We start from the raw sequence: 21379 nt of genomic DNA, 5'->3' as shown, positions 1-21379 counted from the left end.
TACTTATTTCGGCCCTCAGCTGGCAATCACCAAAGCTCTACAGCTTGTTCAGAGGCTGGGACATGGAAACCAAGATGCTAAAGCTTTCAGGAGCCAGTATATATGGATGGGAAGTGGGTGCTTTGCTAAGTTTTCCTGCTGGTTTTAAACCTGCACGGCAGTTTGTAAAGGAAACAGTGTGAGCTGACAGCAAGTTGCACTAGACAATTTTAGTGGTCTTTTCCAATCTGAATGACTCTATGATTATGATTCAAAATTGCTGTAGAAGTGTGTGGCAGCTTCAGAAAGGAACTCCAAAAGCAAGCAGTTCTTCTCCTGTTTGTGGAGGAAGAGCTCTGTAACCTGAAAGCCTCGTTTAGATGTCCGTGCAAATCAGTTCAGTCAAATATCATCTGGCTACTCATCTCCAGCTAACGGAGCTTCCATCTTGAGCTGTACCCACCTGAGCTGCAAAAATCCCCATAGCCTGGAAGCTTTGTGGCTGTGCACAGTTCTGGGGAAAGACACAGTAATAGCAGATGCAATATGGAAGATGTTGATAGTGTAACACAACCGAAATTGCCAGAAGTGTCTGTCACATAGAGAAATTTGCTTTGCTTTCTTGGCCCGATAGGGTCATTTCCGAAGCTAATTGCTTCTTAATGTAATCTTGTCAGCAGTGAGCCCTAGACCAGGACTGAGGGCTCTGAGTTGTGTAGTAATTTTCATACTGATTCCATACGTTGTCATATTTAAATCGGGTTGCCATAGAATTCCTGATCCTGATCCTGAGACGCTACTCCACACAAAAGGAGAATTAGAGCAGGGCTTATCACCTTCTCGCCCTGTGGCTTTGGGGATATGGCTTTTCTCATTCTGCATCAAAAGCACTGGAGATCATTTCCAGTATGGCTGTATGCTTTTCCTTGTGTTTCTGTGGGATCCCTGCACTCAGGACGAACTAGATGGTCAAGAGCAAGGCAAGGTTGTGCATAAGGCCAGTTTTTAACAGAGCAGGAAAAACAGTGGACAAAATTGGGGTTTTATCCTTGCCCAACACACAATATTCTGGCTCTGCTGTTTGGGTGGCTTTGTCCCTCACATCCTACCTGCCTCCATGCCTTCTGTAAGCAGTGCTGGGGGAGAAATGTGAGGAAAGATCTGCTGATCTGTACATTGCAGGAGGCTGCAGGGGAAGAACCTATGGAGTGACAAGTTCTCCCTGCAGAGAACATAATTTCTGCAGAGGTAAGCACTGCAGGGCTGAATGGAAACCTGCTTTTGTGCAGATTGCATCAGATTGCAGATTTCAGATGGGATATGAGGAAGAATTTCTTTTCAGGAAGAGCAGTGAGGCAGTGGCACAGGCTGCCCAGGGAGGTGGTGCATTGTCCCTGGGAGTCTTCAAGAACCGTGCAGATGTGGCACTGAGGGATATGATCTAGTGGTATGGTAGTGATGGGCTGATGGTTGAACTAGATGATCTTAGAGGTCTTTTCCAGCCTTAATGACTCTACGGTAAGAATGGGCTGACAGCCGCTGTAAAACCACTCTGCATGGCTTTCCTTTATGTTTCCTTCTCCAAGGATAGGTGCAGTTAGGCAAGCTGCACTTGCCTAACTTGCTTTCAGGAACGTGCTGCTCTCCATCCCTTTGTAAGACTGCGAGTAACAGGGTCTGGGTTTGAAGAACTGTTACAGAATCATCACAAAATCATGAGTTGGAAAAGACCCTTAAAGATCATCTGGTCCAACTCCCCTGCAATGAACAGGAACACCTGCAGCTCCATCAGGATGCTGAGAGCTCCATCTAGCCTCACCTTGAGTGTCTCCAGGGATAGGGTAGCCCCTGGGCAACCTGTGCCAGTGCATCACCACACTTACTGTGAAAAATGTCTCCCTTATATCCAATCTAAATCTCCTCTCTTTTAGTTTGAAGCCATTTCCCTTTATCCTGTCACAACAGACCCTGCTGAAGAGCCTACCTCCTTCCTTACAGCCCCCATTTAGATACTGAAAGACTGCTCTCAGGTCCCCCCCAGCCTTCTCCAGGCTGAACAGCCCCAGCTTTCTCAGCCTGTCCTCGTAGAAGAGGTATTGCATCCCTGGGATCATAAGAAAGCCACGTTCCTTTGGTTTCCTTTTCCTGAGCACCCTACTGTGCGGCAGGCTCAGTGCACAGCATCCCATTTGGAATGAAGACGCACCCCAGTGGGGCTGCTACCTCGGCGTGGGGACACAAATCCATGGGAGGCACGCAGCTGTCAGGGCGGAGGGCAGCCCCCAGCTGCCACACTCACAGCGATGCTCCCCTCTCAGGCACCTCCTGCCATCCGCTCCCGGCTGAATTCGAGCTGCGCTCACGCTCCCTCCCTCCCCCCCTCTCCGCTTATCACCGCTGCTGTCTCCGGCAAATTGCCCCCTCTGTGCTGGCTGCACCGCTAATGAGACAAGCTTTGGTTCTTGGTTTGGGTATTGTTCCATTCCTTTCCGCCCATCTGCAGCAGCAGGCTGACTCCCGCACCCCATTGGGGCGGTTGTTTGTGGACGTGCCACAGAGAACAGAAACAATTGGGAAAAGCGGAGCCGAGCGCTCTCCTGCACCACGCGGCTACTGTGGCAGTGGAGCCCCAGTGCCGCAGGAGAGGGCACAGCCTCTGGTAAACCGGGTGAACCTCCTAATTGCTTCCTCTGCGAAAAACAGAACCACGCATCCCTTTCAAAATCCTCAGCTCCTGGCAATAGAGCAAGCCAGGAATAAGTACGTGTAGCCATGTAACAATGCATATATCGCCTTTTAGATGAGTGTAATTAATGCACGCACACTGGCACGGGCTCACGGGCATCAGGCAGAGAGCAGAGACGAGGAGATCTTGAATTCTGCAGGGTGCAGGGTAGCAGTGGGGCATGGCCTGGTGGCAGGGCAAGGATACATTGTTTGGAGGAGAGAGGATGCTTGCTGTGCTGCCACTGGTTCCTGGAGCTGAAACCTTAATCACGCTGGTAGCAAAGGGGAGCCGCCCGTCAGTTAGCCACAAAAATACCTTTCTCTTTTTTTTCTCACCTCGAATATAGTTCTTATGTTATTAGGCTTACAGTGTCATGAGCCACCAGAGCAAAGGGAACACACATTAGTGACGGCCTATGGATAATGTTTACTGAAAAAAAGGGGCAGTGGCATTACGCAAGCCATCGCCTCTCCTGCTGCAGACATGTCCCCTAAGCAGCCAGAAGATGGGAAAGGTGGACAAGGTAAATGCTGAGCTCTGAATTCCTGAGCCACCCAGCCTGTTACTAATTACCGCTGTTAAATATTGACACAGTGAGTGCACACAGAGCTCCCAGCAGAGCTCCGTGCCCCGTGGCAGCAGCAGCCCAGCAGAAGAGCAGCTCCCAGCAAGCGGACATTGCGGGACCCCAACACACCCCACATGCGCAGGCTGGCAGACATGTGGGATGTGATGGTGAGAATTATTACCCCTTTTGGGGTAACCTGTGATGGAGATAGCCCATGCCAGGAGTCAGCATCATCCCCTTCTCTGTGGAAAGAACCAGTTCTGTTGCCATTTAAATTGTACTGAGTTTCCAAAGCCCATGGAGATGCGAAGTCCATCCCCTTTCATGCTCTTGTGTGATGAACGTGAAGCCATGCTCACAAGGCTGGCAGCACGTGCCTTGGCTGATCTACTGCTGTGCTGCAATCTCTGTTTCAAGGGACACTGCATGGGGCCAGTTATCTAATTAACGGCTCGTGTGATGTGTGCTGGGTACTGCTCAGGGAGCCTGATGAAGCCAGACCGTGACTGCATTACCGGTTCTGCAGGTAGGGCCTTCCCTCCCTTTTTTTCGATGACGCCACCAAGAAACTACACATTTACAAAGCCCAAAGGAATGTAGTAAGAGCCATAGTGTGGTCATTCCCAGAAGGGTGCCTCCTGCTATCTGACAGAGCTGGAAAAACAAGCAGCACTTGATCAGGGGAAAGAGCTGCTGCCGTGCAGCTAGAGAAGCCATGAAAAACTCTTTGCTGTCTCATAGAGCCACCTTGCACTCAAGCGCAGACATTTCCCAGATGTGAGGAGAGGCCCAGTGGACTGTGTTTTGCAATTTATGCTTTGCATTAATAATCTTAGTGTAGTATGCCCCAGTGGCAACGCCAAACTTCAGGAGGAGTTCTGACTACCTCGGGCCAGCAGCAGCCAATTATGACAGCCAGGGCACAGGCGGGCAGGCTTGGCATGCATGGCTCAGTGTTGCCGCTCCCCATTGCTGCTGCGTGACTCACAGCAGCTCACAGCCTTCTTGACAAAGGTTTTACAGAGACAAAAAGAAGCACAGCAAACAAGAAGGAGTAGAACAATAAGAACCCTTGAGAAAAGCCAATATAAAATTTTCCTGACTTTTATTAACTGAAAGGGATGGTGTGATGCGATAAAAACTGGCACTGGTTTTTCTGTATGAATTCCCTGTTTCAAGCACAATATGTCCTTCTTAACAAACCATACAAAGTCTCAGTTCTTGACAAATGCCTATGCTGGAAGTGAGTGTATCATCCATAACGGCACAGAAAAAATGGAGCCCTGTGCTTGGAGGGTGGCCAGCAAAACAGCCGGGAAAAAGGCCGTCACAGTTCTCTACACACTGACCAGGAGAAAAAACGGGAGAAAGAGGTTGGTTTTGCCAACTGCAATCACAATTATTAGCCAGCAGCTGTAGCTGGGGAGGGGGAGAGCAGCACATGGGGTGAATGCAAGCTCACATCCACTCAGGGATGTGACACAAGCTCTGAGCCCACACATGCGCTAGCAGTGTCCTACAGTACATGCAGTGTTGGCGTCAGGTGTCCCTTCCAAGCCTCTGCAGCACTGGGCACAGGGAGACCCATACCAAACACAGCCCTCTTACACTTACAAGCTTACACTTGTGTGACATTGATCTTGATGCCAGCAATCACAAAATCTCCCCAGACACTGGCTGGTGATAACAAGACAGAGGGCTTTGCTACAGATACATGTGCTCGTACCTTCTCCCTGGAAGGATGGGTTAGAAACATAGAATAGAATCATAGAATCAGTAAGGTTGGAAAAGACCACTAAGACCATCTAATCCAATGGCCAACCTGTCCCCACCATGCCCACCGACCACGTCCCTCAGTGCCTGGATACCTCCAGGGACGGTGAGTGCACCACCTCCCTGGCCACGCAGCTCAGGCCAAAGCTTCCCACAACTCAGCTGCAGTCCCAGGCAGGATGGGTTCCACCAGCACTGGGTGGTGCGGACACCAGTTCCCATCCAGCACCCATGTGCAGGCCAGGAGCGAAGCTGCTTTTATCATCGCTGTAACGCTTAGGTGGACTGAAAATTTAGGCTCTGCTGCCCTCTAGGGGCCTACTATAAAACCCCAAAGCGTAAAGCCTTGATGGCCGATCTTTCGAACAGGCTGTCAGGGAGACTTGTGCTTAACATAGCTGACATCCACTTCTGGGCGCTTCACCACTGCTGTAATTAGAGTCATAATTACAGAGTCGTTAAGGCTGGAAAAGACCACTAATATTCCCCAGTCCAACCCCCAACACACCCCCACCATGCCCACTGACCATGTCCCTCGGTGCCACATCCACTCAGTTCCTGAACATCTCCAGGAATTATTCAAATCTGGCCCAAGTGCTCCTTCTTCCACTGCACTATTACAGTCACAATACCTTGGGAAAAGTGCACAAGCAAGGCAAAGTTATTGTAGAGAGGAATAACCAGGTATCATATAATTGCTGCTCTTATTTCAGCACAAGAGAGGCATCTGGGAGCTTGAACAGTTATTTGCCTTCTCCCACTGCATCAGTATGGCTAGTAAAAGATATTATATCCTTTTCTACAAATCTTGCTTTAGTTTTGTCTTCACAGCACAGATGCATACACCGAGGCACTAGAAATAAAGCTCAATGTGCTTTTTTATTGTGTTTCATCACATACTGAGCAAGTGGTGGAAACATGAATCTTTTCACAGAGAAGAGGGAAGGTGAAAACTTGGAGTAAGGTAGTGTTAATTCTAAGACAGCAACCTGCTAAGGAGGGGTAACTGCAGTTCCCAACTGGTTCTGCTTGGTGACTGCTCTGCTGGGAGAGAGTAGGCCAGAGATACAGAGGAAACACAGACCTCCAGTGCATTTGTTCTCCTTGAGACAGAGCCAAAATGAGGCAAGGCCCTGGGGCAGCCTGCTTTCTTAACTGAGGAAGGAGATCTGGAGCATGGACAGACCTGTGTGCGGAGCAGCATGCCCCGGAGCAGCCACCATCTTGTGTGGGGTCCCTGGCCTCAGAGAAAGGCCCACTGTCCCACAGCTGACACCTACATGAGCAGGGTGCTGCCATCCAAAATCGTAAAGCAGCTTTGGAAAAAGGAGAAGTCCATCCAGCCGATCTGAGCAGGCAGTGTGTTCCCAGCAGCTGCAGACGGGCTGGGTCCATCGCCTCTTTCATAGGAGCAGCTGTATATGTAAGAAGACAGTAGCAGAGCCCAACCACTGCCTCAGCCACACTCAGGTGTCCCTCAAGAGGCTGTGAGTTCCGTGCTGCCAGGATTGTTCACCAGGAGAAGGGAGCCGGCCGGTAGGCACTCTACCAGCAGGAGCCTTGGAGTTGCCAATGAGGGCTCTGGATGTACCACAGCACACACCATGGCCACAGTCCTCCCACAGAGCACTCACACCACATGAAGGGCCAAGAATGCAAGGCAAAGTGCTAAGTTAAAGCACTCGCTCTTGGGCTGAAAATGCTCTTCAACCCACAGACAAGAGACTAGTGACAAAAGGAAACAATTGGCAGCATTCCTGCCACTAAATCAGAGTGAGAAGATGTCAAAGTGACAATTAAAATGGCAGTGTTTAAAAAAAAGAGGCAAATGAGTTGAACATAACTTCCTATTTTCATTTAAACGTCGTTACATGTCTGTTAATTAGAACAGATGTCTCCCTAATCTGTGCAAAACAAAAGAGGACCTGGGAAATCTGAAACACTTGCTCATCTGCAAATATTACCACTAATTCCCATGTTCTGACAGCAAATCTTTCGCACTAAATGGAAAGACCTGGCAGTTCAGGATCCTGTCTTGCAGAGCAGGGCTTATTCTGCAACACCCAAAGCTCAGATGAAATCATTTTCTCCTCCTTACACCTGCAAACACCAGGTGTATCTCGGGAAACACAAGCCTCTCCTCCTCTTCCTCACACACATTTTAGCTACACTTTACCCCATCAGGACCCCTGTTTAGTTTATTTTGCTCACAGAGGAAAGACTCCATCAGTCACTAGCATTTGGTAAGCTCTTTAATGGCAGCCTATAGTGTAACTACACTGTTGGATTTGACACCTCGGTGGTGGGAGAGGAAGGAGGAAGGGAAGAATAGACAGGGCTCCTCTGGAGGCTCACACCTGATAAAGCATTGAGCAAAAGGGCAACACTTGACAGCCCAAAAGTCCAAAAGAGACAAAGATCTTCCACTCAGAAAAACAAATGGTGGCAAGCACGCCAAGGACAGTCTTCACATGGTGTGGTCTAATATTATTACTGCTTGAGGTGTTGAGCTCTGACTGATCCCCACATCATTATAGGAAAACTCAACAACAAAAAGATGTTAATGACTAAAATCTGGGGCTGTCGTTTCCACTGCCACCCCAAAGATGAAAGCAGACATCCTTTATACACAGTGCTACCACAGATCTCTGCCTACAGGAGCAGCAGCATGTCAGTGCAAAAAGGAAATTTCAGAGTTGGATGTATTTTACATGAAACAAGACAGCTTTGTTGTAGTCAGTAGTAGCTCATTTGAAGACTGTTTCTTCAGACAAAGGAACAGCCTCTTTGTTAATCTGAGCATTTGTGACCAGGCTGGGATGGACAGCACTCTGTTACACGGCTTTGCAGAAATCTGGGTTTGTGATAACACAGACGTTTCTTCAGGTATTTTCTTCCTTAAAAAAAGCCCTTAGCTATGAGAGGAAAAAAAACCATGCCAGAGATACAGACTGCAGCCAGAGAGACCTCACTTTCTGGATGCCCAGCCAGGACAGTTTAAGGGGGCCTGATTTTTGAAAGGTAGATTAGTTAGATAGGCATCAGTCTCACACCCTTGTGAAAGGGGTCTTCTTCACCCTCTTTGGCTGCTTTGTCTTTTCCGGATATGGGAAATTCTGAGGATGGAGCAGTATTGATGTGGGGTAAGGATGGACATGAGGAAAGGATGTACACGAGGGAATGATGGACGTGAGGGAATGATGGACGTGAGGGAAGGATGGATCAAGTGTTAACCTTGCTGATCACAAGCTGGGTCCCTGTGAAAGATCAAAACACAAGCTCAAAAAGGCTTGTCCCCTATGGCATCTTTGCAGGGCAATACCCATACTGTCATTGCAGTCAATATTCCTGTCACAGCCTCACGTCCCAGCTTCCAGAGGAGAAAAGGCCAGTCACTCGCTAAGCAGCCTCGCAGGAACATCTGCTGCCCCCAGCCACCATCTCACCCAGCATACCTTACACATGACTCTGCACCAAAATGCAGCAGCACTCATATAGTCAGGTTGCCAAAGCAGAACCAGCTTGGGCTGCTCCCCTCCTAAGGAGCATTTTTATGAGCAGGCACCTTTCAAAGGCACTAAACAAAGAGGAACCAGCCCCGGGCACGTCTCTGTGAGGAGAAAGTTTGCCAGTGTTTTTTCTCAATATATCATTAGCAAATCCTGTTAAGAGTTTTTTACTGCATACTTCATAAAGCAGCTTCCTGCTCCCTGCCCATCACTCTGACCTACTCACACAGCACCACAAATTACACAGCTAGGGAAGAGGAGAAGGCCTTTTAGTTTGTCTTTTCTCAGCTCCTTCTTCCCTCATCAACTCAATGTATTCACTGGACAGGATGCTAGCAGAAACAAGTGACTGTGCTCAGGAATGCCCAGAGCAGTTTTTACATGCACTGCAGAGGTTCAATAAGCAGATACCTTGCAGGTGCTTGGGGTGGTCTCCAAATCCTGGCATCTCCCCCAAAGGGTCCTTTTCCTCCTCTCACTGAATTTCACAGGAACCCAGCTGCTGAAATCCACCCAAAGCTCAGAGCAGTGGCAGAGCCCTGAGCCCACATTTTCTTACTGAGTCCCCACACCTGCAAGTGTTTGCACATGTGTTCACAGGTGCACCCTCTCAGTGTGGCAGCCCGGCCAGGGCCATGCTGTCTTCGGTGAGTTACTGAATGGTTACCAACCCCAAAATGTAGAGGACTGAAGAACAAATAGACACAAATAAAACATGTAAATACTTTGTGATACGATGAAGCATTAGGTAAGTGTGGAACACGTAACATGATCATACAGAAATGTATTTGGTCAAAGGAAGCAATCAACATTTTTTGATAAAATACATTCTATATTAATGCTCATTCACATTTAACACACACGTCACTTAAGTTTTCTTGTGTATAAAATTTCCAGTTTATTGTTAGTGTTGCCTGGCAGTGCTTCAGTACAGCAGTGAGGCTGCACGCTCTGCTCCCAGCAGCATGAGGGGGGACACAGGTGTGCAGCTCTCTGCAGGGCTGAGCCTCATGCAGCCTCCAGAGTTGCGTTTGAATACAATCTTGCTGGCCGTAGTGAGAGCTTTAGAGAACAGAGAACATCCCCCACCAGAGAGAACAGGAGAGAACAGCCCCCATCTACCAAGCACTTGCACTCTGGTGGAGAGATCACTCCAATGGCACATGGCATTCCAGAAAAAGTGAGTTAGTGAATGCAGAAAATAATGTATCTACATGATTTACAGCTTTATGTTTGCATACATCCATATTAATGTTCAACCGCTCATTAACAATTCAAACAATAGTTTGTGCTACTGTAAATTACATCTTGCTTGGCACTGCAGCAGAGGGAAGCCAGCCCCAAAAGATCCATTTGTACGAGCCGTAACCAAAGCAATGGATGCTACAAAGAGACAGCTTCTCCTGAAGCAAGGTTATGACATCTTTTTTCATGGGGAGGAACAAAAACTTAGGGACCTAAAGCAGGGATGGAACCCACTGTTCTTACACTTTATAATTGTAAGCAAAAAGCCTATTGCTGCTGCACAGTGTTAAACAATGAACTGCCACAGTTCTCACGTCACTAGTCCATAGAAAATGTGTTGCAACTACCGTGTTTATGCCTGCATGCCAAAAGAATGTACAAAGTTTCATTAAGATCTGTTTCTCTTCCGTTCTTTTTTATATTCTTAAACCTGAACTTTGAAAGCATTGCAGACATTCCTGTACGTAATCGGGTACCGCACACTGTCCTGGTTATGGAAGGTCTTTGCCTCAGGCTGGAAAAAAATCAGGTGCTCTGCACCTCTGAACCCATCATCAGAAATGTAAATCCCCAAGAAAACTTCCTCTCTTAAGTAATCTTGAAAAATAAAAGTCTTTTAAAAGTCTATGGAAAAGGAGATGTTGCTACCAACGGGGTTTTCAAAATGGTGTGAGCTGTTTCTGGGAATTGTCCTATCATTTTTTCTTCGCTCACTTTTTGTTTTCATAAAGCTAATTCTGTATAAAAGGGCTTTCGAAGTGTGTGACCTTCATTTTGCCATTTAAAAAGAAACTGGAAGAAAGGAATAAATTCAGAAACGCTACGTTCAGTCACAGAAAACAGATGTCTTACAACAGCATCACTCTGTTTCTTATATTTTCAGTACAAAAGGCATGTAAATAAGGAGACCCTGCATCTTCACAGTCTGGCACTCACTGGAGCCACTTAAACCCATGCAAAGTAGGTATAAGATACGAGGAGCCTCCTGCTTGGGTAGTGTTTTAGCTCCCCTCGTCAGAGGTGGAAATGCCCAGATTAGCTCAAAGACCCAGAGGGAGGAAAAGGTCCAGCATAATGTTACAAGCTGGTTTATAGACTTATGGCTTCCAAGTTAAGTTGCACTTCAGTTGGCGACACTGCAAGATTTGTGCAGTAATTTATCGATGTTTTCAAAATAGTGAAGCTTACGGTCGGTTTTCATGCAGACGTGGGATATGCAATGGCTGTCTGTAATTGATTGAATTAGTACACAAACAGTATTTGGCTTTGGGTTAAGTGGTGTGAGAGAACCCAGGTTTGTTTTGATATGTACTGTCAATGCTAGAGCTCTAATTGCTCCCGATTATGAATCCAATCACTTGTAAACTCAGGTGTCAGTAAAATGACATTAACAGGTCCAACACAAATACCTCCTGGACTTGTCACTCTCCATCATTTTAGCTGAGCCTCCACGTGCATTCCTGCAGCACTGACCACTATTAAACTAGTGTTTTTCAGGAGAAACTTCTCAAAATATGGTGCTCTGTCTGGTAGAGAGCCACAAACCACAGCTGTTGAACTAAAAAGTGCTGGTTGCATCTACTCTCTGCACCAATTTCCCCGAGAGATGACACGCCAGGAGTGCTCAGCACGCCGACCCTGCAGTCCCTACATTCAAATCAACCCTACATTCATGTCAGTGAACATTACTCTCAAACACAAATCAAGGAGACAGTCAGCAACAAAACTACTTCTAGACCGGTAATGGCAGAATACTACCAAGACAACTCCATAAAAACTCCACTGAAGCAGGAGCAAAATTCAGGTCACTTCTTAGCAAAGCCCATCACAGATTGCTATTATTTTTTTAAATAAACATTTCATAAAACTTGTATCCTGGGAGCCAGATATCCCACGTGATGAGCAAAATCGAACAGGCTGACGTGGGACTATCTGACCCCACCAGGTGCCACGGGATTCCCAATTTTACAGCTCCTCTGAACATTACTGCTGACTGACACCCATTTGTTGGTGATCCGCTTCTGGTTCCTCTTCTTCCATATCTGCATTATATTCTTCAAACGCATCATCATCAACATCTGGAAGCCCAAGTAGCTACAAGGAAGAGAAAATAGGGTGTAATAGCCAATTACCCACTCATGTTTCACTGCACATCTTCCCACAATACCTAGATGCCACTTGTTAGAAATCTCAAATCCTAGAATAACAGCATTACGTAACTGTCTCGACTCTCTCCTTCTCCCTCTTGCGACGACAGAAAGATTTAAAAATGCATCCTCGCAGCAAATTAAGTGCTCAGAAACCAGAAGATAAATAAAACCAAAGCAAAGCTCATTCAAAGAGCTCTGCCTTTTTCCCTGAGGTCACATCACAATTTTTGAGTGTTTAGGTTTGGCAGTGGCTTCAATTCAGAACAAACTATGATCATACTGTAGCAGTGTTCATTTGATTTAAGGTTGTGTTCAGTATCCATTCAAATGCCAAAAAAGGAAGAATCCACACGCAGAACTGGCAGTGCCCCTAAGCCCCGAGGATCCCGCCAGTTAAGTGCTTCTCTTAAACTCTTCATTCCATTACACCAATGAAGACTTGTGTGCTGGGTGAAGCAATCTCCATAAGAAATACTGTGTATTCAACTCAAAGTTGCTCAAATCCCTTTATATTTCTGACCAGGGAAGATCAGCTAGCTCAAATTTAATTTTCAATGTCTGCATGCCTCCATCTGACGGCTTGCATTTCTGCAATGGCATTTATTTGCCACAGGAAAAGGAGCAAATAGAAGTGCTTGAACTTTTCCCCTCCCCTCCAAAAGGCTGCCAAGAAGTCAGGAAGACAGATGAACCAAATAATAAGCAAACTAATGTATCTGTTCTGGAAATCTCATATTGGAATCCTACACTACCAGCTGTTAAGAACCTCAAAGCAAAATCATGTGCCAGGCATTATTTGGAATAGTACGTATTCAGCTTGCCAGGGCTGGAAGTGCAGCACAGACATGTGCAACACCCTGTTTGGACTGTGACACAGCTGTTGTCTCTCAAAAGAGACAAAACCTGGAAAAATCAAGACAGTGATGCTTGCTTGGTGGTGATATGAAAATGAGAAGGCTGTGGCGAGGCAGATGTTTAGTTCAATTTTGATTTAAATTTAGTCCACGATCATCATTCTAAATTATTCGGAGGATACAAAGCCAACACACAGAATTAGCTTCTGGGTCCATGCATTCTTCAACTCACTGTGAGAAAACCATTTTTTCAGTTGCAGGGCTTCTTGGCATTGAAATGGAAGGAGAATTTGCTGACTAACCCCCCTCCTTCGCATTTTAAAAACGCCTGCAGATAGCCCAGTGTTCTTACTTTCTGAGCAGAACAAACAGTAAATATTCCTATGCACACCTATTTTTCACATCTTATGTTCAGCTGCATAATGTGAATGTGAAACTACGTGGTTCATTTTCAGGATGTGGGGGTTTTCTCTCATTTTGAAGCTAAAATTAAAACACTTTTTCAAATGGAAAAGCAAGGCCTCTACACTTTTTTTTTTATCTGTCAGAATTATTTTCCCTCAACTGATTTGGTGCATTCAAATTAGATTTGTGTGTGGCACTGCTCTGTTTACATCAGCCAGCAGAAAGAGCTTTGATCATATTTTTTGCCCAGCTCCAGTTATAATTCCTCCCTGATTTGCAGGGAAATGAGCACAGGAGTGAGAGCCTCATCTTGATGTTATGGATGCTGGAAGCCTTTCAGGTATGCAAAAGTAGCACAAAACCCCCCAGCATACACCAGGAGAACCAAAAGGACATGCATAAGCCTCCAGGTCTGTTTGTCATGCATCCCCCCCCTCCTGCAGCAGGGACATACAGCTCTCCTCTCCCTGGCGTGGCAAACATCAGGGGTGATATCACCCACCTTAGGCAGGTTTTACAAAGGAAGATGAGAAACATGGTGTGAGCTGTGATTTGCTTCTGGTCTGTATTTGCTACATGGCAGTCTGGAAAGGACTTCAATGGAGAGCAAAAACAAGGAGGAAAGAGGTAGGCAAAAGGAACAAAGCTGGCAGGTAGGGGAATGCATAGGGAGGAGGACAGGGAGGGTGGTGAGGAAAGAAGGAGAACAACGGCCAGCAGCAGCACAGCATGAACTACAGCTACTTATTCCTACTGGCCGAACTACCCGTTTGCTGGGTACTTTTTGGAAGTAAAGGGGAAAGTAAGCAGGACACGTGTGAATTCAAGGACTCAGGCTAAGAAGAGCCTGGACACAGGCTTTTAGATCAAAGGTAAACACAATCCAGGAGTCCAGCAATTTGCTGCTGAGTTTTATGACTCACATTTTGGTTCTCTGCAAACTCTTGAGGTTGGTGCCATTTCCCTCAGGCATTTTTTTTTTAATTTCTACGTCTTTCTTAACTCTTTCAAAGTGCCCTAATGCAAATAAACCTAGTAGCTTTTACATCTCAGACTCATGAAACAAGCAATACTTCCTACCAGAAGCTGACATACAAACACATTGTGAAACAACCCAAGTAGACGACAGAGCTTTAGCACACCACATGATGCTGTATAGAGGTGATGTGCTTCAGTCGTAGCTTGATGTGATGGGATTCCACGTGGAGGTGTTTAGAAACACGGACACCTCTGTCTGATCCTTTGACTTCCTGCTTAAGACTTTAAAAACTGCCTGATCATCTTGGATGTCCATCTGGAAACACACTGAGGAACCTCTCAGAAAGAGCTTACTGAACTCCACAAACCTGCTCCCCTCTCAGCCTCTCAGACTGAGTACCCAAGATCATGGAGTGCTTCAGAAAAGCATGATCTGATTTTCAGCTTTCCCTACACTGCTATTTTTCAAACTGAAATCAGCCAGACTTTCCTCTTACAGTGAGCTTTGCTTGGATACTGGGGAAGAAACATCCTGTAAATGCACCATTACCTCCATGCTCACAGCAAGGCTATTTCATTAACAAAACAGGTCTGGCATTGAAAGGACAGAGGATGGAGGGAAGGAGTGCCAAGGATACCATTTCCCAGTACTGATTGGTTTCATTCTGATAAAAGCAAAAGCATGAGGGTGTACAATAGCTGTTTCCATACATCTGTAATACCACACTTCACTTTTTAAGTGAATCGTGGTTGTGTGTGTCTGCTATTTTTAATAATTACAGTAAGGGAAAAACATCAGTACATTTCTCATTAGACTTGTCAACACACAGCCATACGCTGCATGGCAAAACCAGTTCCGTTACACTGATGCAAACCTCTCAGTAACTCAGTGAAAGGAGAATCTCATAAGCAATCTTTGTGGTACATCCCAGAGACAATGAAGAGGTACTTGGCTGCAGTCTGCTAGAGGGCTCCAGTAACAGAGGGTGTTCTTGAGCAGATGAAAGCACAATGAAATCCAACAGACAGCAAGCAATGCTAGAAAAAGATCAGATTATAACTAAAAGAGTTTTTTTGGACAAGAGTATAACTAATCATTAGAAGGCAAATTGCCCATTAGTGTTGCACTCATTAAGTCACCAGAAGTCTTCACATCAAGACCAGATGTCTTGGTAAAGATGTGTTCCAGCTTAACTACTGCTTGTGAGCTTGGCTATAGGAATCACTGGGTAAATGCTAACGAAGCACCCAGACTAAACAAGCATCATGGTTCCCTCAGCTCTGAACTTCTTTATCCCAAAGTGCAGCTTAACGCAGTTTGAGTGAAGCCAATTTCTCAGCAACTTAAGCTACACTGAAATAAATGTGGTTTAAAATGAAGTAACTGATCTGTACCAATTAAGTCCCCTTGAAGTCCTCTTTAGTTAAAATGATGCAAGTATCTCCTCAAAGACTCAGCTTTCCTGAGTGGGAGAAAACAACCATGAAAATAACCAAGACCTAAATATTGTCCTGGGAAGAATATTTATATTTTTCTATGTTTTCACAATTACAAACAGCTGTACTGAAGGTTCAGATTTCCAGTCCTTCTAAGAAAAGTGTGCATCTGTTCTATTTATTTCCAGTCTCTCAAGGATTAAAATCATGCTTTCATGTCAACCAGCTGTGGCTTTCCACAGCTTCTTCCCAAGCACAGAACAGAATCATGGAGTCATTAAGGCTGGAAAAGACCTCTAAGATCATCTAATTCAACCATCAGCCCATCACTACCATATTACCAAACCACATCCCTCAGTGCCACATCCACACGGTTCTTGAACACCTGCAAGAATGGCAACTCCACCACCTCCCTGGGCAGCCTGTGCCACTGCCTCACCACTCTTTCTCAGAAGAAATCTTTCCTAATGTCCTCTCTGGCACGACTTCAGGCCATTCCCTCTCATCCTAAGATCTGCAACTGTCTGACAGAGGCTGACATGCTAACACCCCAGCGCCTGAGAGAAGTAAGCTGCTGCAGGAGGGAAGTGGCTTTGCTCTGTCCACTGCTGCCTACTGACAGTCACAGACAACTGACAACCCTTGGCAGTAAAACAGAGGCACTTACAGGTCTGAAGGATTTGAAGACTTTTTCCAGTATTTCATGGAGTGTCTTTTTCCCGCAGGAAGAGATGTAATCCTGCGCGAGCTGCAGAAAAGGTAAGCAGTCTTCACTCTCACTCCAGACGTGCTAAAAGCCAACAGCAACACAAGAAAGAGGCATTAACAGGAGCCCACACTGGCTTCTCCACAGGTTTTTAAAAGGTGATGGGTCATGAATAGCCAAAGTACACCAAGCACCCGAGTTCAGACCTGCACTGGGGGCTGGATCAGAAGCCAGGCTTCTGGGGAGGAACTTTGATTTTATTGACAGCAAGAAATGGAAGGCAGGGAAATCCACCTGGGAGAGAAAATCCCTTATGACTGTGCTGGCAGCGAAGGGTACATGCCTTGCATGCACACACATTTTACAAGCAGAGGTGTTTTCTTTGATACTACCCCTGTTTAGACCTGGAAGTCACACTGGGTATTCTCTTCTTATGCATAACCTGCTGCTGAATCTTCTCTTAGAGTTCTGTTCTCCCTAGGCCTTGGGAGCCACATTTAAACCCATTTGGGATATTCCTCTCCTCTTGCCCTTGCTTGAGAGGGGCCAGCTCCCCAGCCTGGCTTTGTGAAGCCTCTCCCAAAAATGCTGCTGCTTCTGCTCTTCTGAGGCTGTCCGAAATGGAGCGCTGATGGATGGAAGCACTCTGACAATGCTGCTCTTTGCTCACAAGTGTGGCTCACCGCACAATTTAATGTGCACTCTGAAAGACCTTTACTCTGAAGTCTTGGTGCACAGGACTATCTTACAACGAGAAGCTGTAATGCTGCAAGAACTGTTGGAGACACTTAGACCTTTATTTCTGCATGGCAATTCTTTTCCCCAAAGTGCCGTGCAGCTTTTTACTGTGCTATAAACAGCAGGGTATGCTTCAGTGGGGACAGGAGAGGATTTCTCTGAAGCTTAAGTAATGCTCAGAGAAAGAGCAAGAACCACACACATTCATCCCCAGCGCAGGGCATGCATGCTGCCTCTCTGCTCAGCAGTGAGCCAGGGATGCAGGTTTCCATTTGTCTAATGAAAAGACTGCTTAACATTACTGAAGTTGTGTGTTTAAGGAAAAAGCAGCAATTGCCTCGCTACTGACCTCACTCAACCTGCACAACTGCAGCACAATGGTATGCTAAGAAAAATCCCTGTCTTACTGAGTAGGTTCTACTTGTTCCAGGCACCCAGAGTTATCTCTTGGCAGTCTGGCAGCCCTCAGAAACACATACCACAGGTCACACCATTCCTCATGCCATTTCACAGCCATGGGCCTTGCGGTCCTACAAACATACGAGCAGCTCTTGTCTCAAAAAAAAAAAGTCTGGCTTTAGGATTGTTATGGCCTAAAAAGGCAGGAAGTACACTAAATGGACTCAAATGAACCCCGTTAAAAATACCAATGAGCTCTTTTCCAAATCACAACATTGTAACAACAGCCTGGAGATTTTGGAGGTCTGGCTCACAGTTCCTTAATGTTCAAGCAGTAACCTTTTTATTACTTCTAATCTTTGTGCCAAATGTAAGGCCTGAATATTACAGGTCAGCAGTTTGTGTCTTGTGCTAAACTGCTGTAATTGTTTATTTGTGTGTAATGATTATGACCGTTAACATCCTGGTTCTTGTTTAAATTGTGGCTTCTTTCAGCTATGAGATCTATGCACAGGGACTTCCACAGCCACGAAAATCAGGCCTTGCCCTTTTATAACTAATAGCTAGTTTGCTTCCCAGGGAAAGCTGACCACATGTCATCCTACCATGTTTTTTACAAAGCCTTCTTCAACTGTGTAGCCTCCACATTTCAGTCTCCAGCAGGAACGTGCCAGCAGCAGCAGAGAATAAGATGATGGAGCACAAGGAGAAAACCTTACCAATCCATCATTCAGCCTTTGAAGAGACGTACCTGTTATATCACAAGGCAACAAGCAAGTAAGGCTTCCACCAATTTCCATGCCAGCAGATGTAAAACTGTGGCTCTGGCAACACGGACACACTGACACCTCTCACCTGCCATCAGCTTATGGAAAATATTTAGATTCATGACCTGTGCTCTAAAACATTTACAGGAAATCTTGCAATGAAGTGGCATAATGGTTTTATTTGCTTGATTGGTTACTTTGAATATCAGCAATAACAAGGTGGCAAAACAAATGTCAAGACTGTAAGGAATAGCTCCTCAACCCTCACTCACATTGCTTATGGCTATACAAGTCCAATTAATTTTCTGAGAAAACTGTGAACCTCAGGAGCTAAACTGTTCATAGTTCAGCTGTCCAAAATGCTGATTTGGTGAGTTTTAGTATCCAGGAGGTGCTGACAGCACCTGTGAACTCCTGAACGGGTCATCTGCACCCCTAGCATGCTGAAAGAGATCTCCAGCCTAGAGACACCTTTCCAGGAAATTAAAATCATGTGATCCTTGTGATCTCAGGTTTTATACAAGACCCTGTTTTTATCTCCCAGATTGCTTCTTGGCAAACTTTCCCTGTCTTTTTCCACCTCTCTTTTAAACTCAGCATGCTCATAATTTCCTCCTCGCGAGTGAGTTATCATGGACTTCACTGGCACCTCCTACGTAGTTTTTTAAGTCACATTATTATGAAATGAGGACATAAAGAAAGAGAACAAGAATATCAGGCACCAGATGCTGATTAAATGTAAGGTTCCTTTGTCAGACGTGTAAGACTGAAACATCACAAAGTCTACCACTGGTTCTATTTCCTTTCTCTGTCATGCTCTTCCATCTTAACAGAGCCGTGCAACTCAAGGGGCTCAGGTGCAAGTGAGAATCTGTCCCATGGCCCACATTAAATCTCCTTAAAATAAAGCTCAGCTTGTAATTGCACTTAGAAAGCAAACATATTCTGGAACATGAAAAATAGGATAGGGTAAGGAAGGGTAGGATAGGACAGAGCTGTAAAAAGGCAGCAAACCAAGATAGCTGAGCTGGGAGCGTAACCGAAGGCCCACAGTGCACTCAAAGCAGAAATGATGGCACTGGTGAACGATGCTGGTGAACCACCTCATCAGCAGTTCTTAATCGCATTAAGGAGACATCATCAACAGGAAAAGAATTAAGTATTCTACCTATCTGTCTACCTTGAAAGTTAATAGGAAAAGTACCTTGAGTGGTAATGCCACAAAACAGAAATGTAACCCTTCTGCTTGGTTTTGGCTTCAGATGGGGAGTCCTTCCCAACCAGCCCCGTCCTGCTGCCAGACTCCTGCTTGGCCTCAAGTTCTTTACCAACAGAGTGGTGAGGTGCTGGAACGGGCTGCCCAGAGAGGCTGTGGATGCTCCATGTCCCTGGAGGTGTTCAAGGCCAGGCTGGATGGGGCCCTGGGCAGCCTTGTCTAGTATGAAATGGGGAGGTTGGAGGCCCTGCATATGGTAGGGGGGTTGGAGATTTGTGATCCTTGAGATCCCTTCCAACCCTGGCCATTCTGTGATGGCCCAGCACGGCCCCTGCTGCAGGTGGGCACTGGTCAGACTGGGGCTGCCCTGGCACAGGGGTCCCACATGTCTCCTGGCATAAGCAGAGCTCATCCTGGGTCGCTTCCCTCAGGATCCAGCACAACGTGGCAAGCACACATCCTACTCACCGGGACCTGCACTCCCAGAGGCGTTGCTTGCCTGCTCTTTGTCTCACTGACCCGGCCATCAAACCCCCCCTCTGCTCACCTGCCGGGTTGGGAATTCGTCAGTACTTCCCTAGCAGGACTAGAGGTGGAAGCTGCTGCAGGAAGAGCACGAGCTGCAGCTCCGACGCCGTTCCGGGAGCTATCGGAGCCGCAGTCCTTCAATTGCACCCAACCGGCGCTCCACACCCGCGAGCGAGGAGCCGGAGTCGGACTCGATGTTCCTTAAGATTCCCTTCCAGCTCGGGATATTCTACGACCTCGCGACACCCTCGGCGACGAGGAGGCTCTCCCCATGGGGGCGGGGGCCGCGATCGGACACCCCGGCACCACAACTCGCTGCCCAACTCGGCGGGGCCCGGCGGGAGGGGCCGCACCTGCCCGGGGCGCAGCAGGGACGGCCCCGCTGTCATCCCGACTCCATTTTATCCCTGCCCATTCTCCATTTGCCAAACGGCCCCGCGAGCCCCCAGCCGAACCCGGGCGGCACGGCGGAAGCTTTCGGAGAAGGAGGGGCTGAGGAGCGGTGTTCGTGGGGGGGCATCGCGCGCCGTGGGGACCGAGGGGAGCCGGGGGGCTGTCCGTGCCCTGCCCGCCCCGCACCGGCCAACGACTCCATCTTGCAGCTTTCGGCGCTCGCACGGAGGGCTCCTCCGGCCCGCAGCCCCCCGGAGCTCCCCCCGAGGCCGGAGCCCCCTGGGCACGGCTCTAACACCTCCCTCCTCTCCTCCCCCCCCCGCGGTCACTCACGAAATTGTCGCCGCAGGCAGCCTCCGGGCACAGCACGTAGAAGGAGACGCCGGGCTCGGCGTAGAAGTCCATGCGGCGCTCCGTCTCCTCGGCGGCGATGAGCTGGAAGGGCGTGCGGGCGCACCACCGCTCCGCAGCCTCCGCCAGCGCCTCGAAAGCCATCGCCACCGCCGCGCTCCTCGCTCCGCGCTCCGCGCCCGCCCCCGCCCCGCTGAGGTGCCGGGGTGGCCCGCGGGGAAGGGGGGGGGGGGAGGGAGGCGGCGGGCGGTGGGCCGGGCCTGGCCGCCCCCCGGCGGGCTGCGAGGGAGGGGGTTCCTCGGAGCACGCCGCCCCCCAGAGCCCGCTCGTTGGGCTCGCTTCTGTCTCGCCGGCGCCGACCCAGGATGTGAGGCTTCCGGGAGGACGCGAGGCGCGCCGAGCCAAGCGGTGCGGGTGGCTCCGGTCGGCGGCAGGCACCGGGCGCGGTGCGCCGTCCGTCCCGTGACGCCGGCAAGTCTGACGTGACACCCCGTCTTCGTCAGCTCCCGGAGGCTGTGGTGCTCTTCTAGGCGCTTGGCCTGGGGCCGTCGCACCCCGCTGGGCGGCCGAGCAGGGCTTGGGGCTCTCGGAGTGCGACGCGCACAAAGGAGCCCCCATCCCGCTGCCGTTGCCCAAGGAGACGGTCACACAGCAG

At 47.9% G+C, this 21379-nt stretch overlaps 1 protein-coding gene across 1 annotated transcript; it reads right to left on the bottom strand.

Annotated features, from left to right (window-relative positions):
- Positions 1–9279: 9279 nt before the first annotated feature.
- MTURN (maturin, neural progenitor differentiation regulator homolog) lies at positions 9280–20876 on the bottom strand. The gene is made up of 3 exons (XM_042888881.1): positions 20707–20876; positions 16294–16416; positions 9280–11896 (listed from the first exon to the last, which is right to left on the bottom strand). The coding sequence occupies exons 1-3, from the start codon at positions 20866–20868 to the stop codon at positions 11786–11788; spliced, it is 396 nt and encodes a 131-aa protein (XP_042744815.1). The 5' UTR covers positions 20869–20876; the 3' UTR covers positions 9280–11785.
- Between the last annotated feature and the right edge of the window lie 503 nt (positions 20877–21379).

Source organism: Lagopus leucura, unplaced genomic scaffold (assembly GCF_019238085.1).
Source record: "Lagopus leucura isolate 7727_CA_CO unplaced genomic scaffold, USGS_WTPT01 Super-Scaffold_100157, whole genome shotgun sequence".
Lineage (NCBI taxonomy): Eukaryota > Metazoa > Chordata > Aves > Galliformes > Phasianidae > Lagopus > Lagopus leucura.
The sequence above is the reverse complement of the archived record's forward strand: the minus strand, read 5'-3'. Positions and strand labels throughout refer to the sequence as shown.

What these genes read in the sequence shown, in the direction of transcription:
- MTURN (XM_042888881.1), bottom strand. Translation starts at nt 20,868, where the DNA reads ATGGCTTTCGAGGCGCTGGCGGAGGCTGCGGAGCGGTGGTGCGCCCGC. An exon ending in CTGCCTGCGGCGACAATTTC is followed by an intron (nt 16,417 to 20,706) that starts GTGAGTGACCGC and finishes GTTGGCTTTTAG; the next exon opens with CACGTCTGGAGTGAGAGTGA. An exon ending in TCTTCAAATCCTTCAGACCT is followed by an intron (nt 11,897 to 16,293) that starts GTAAGTGCCTCT and finishes TCTTCCTTGTAG; the next exon opens with CTACTTGGGCTTCCAGATGT.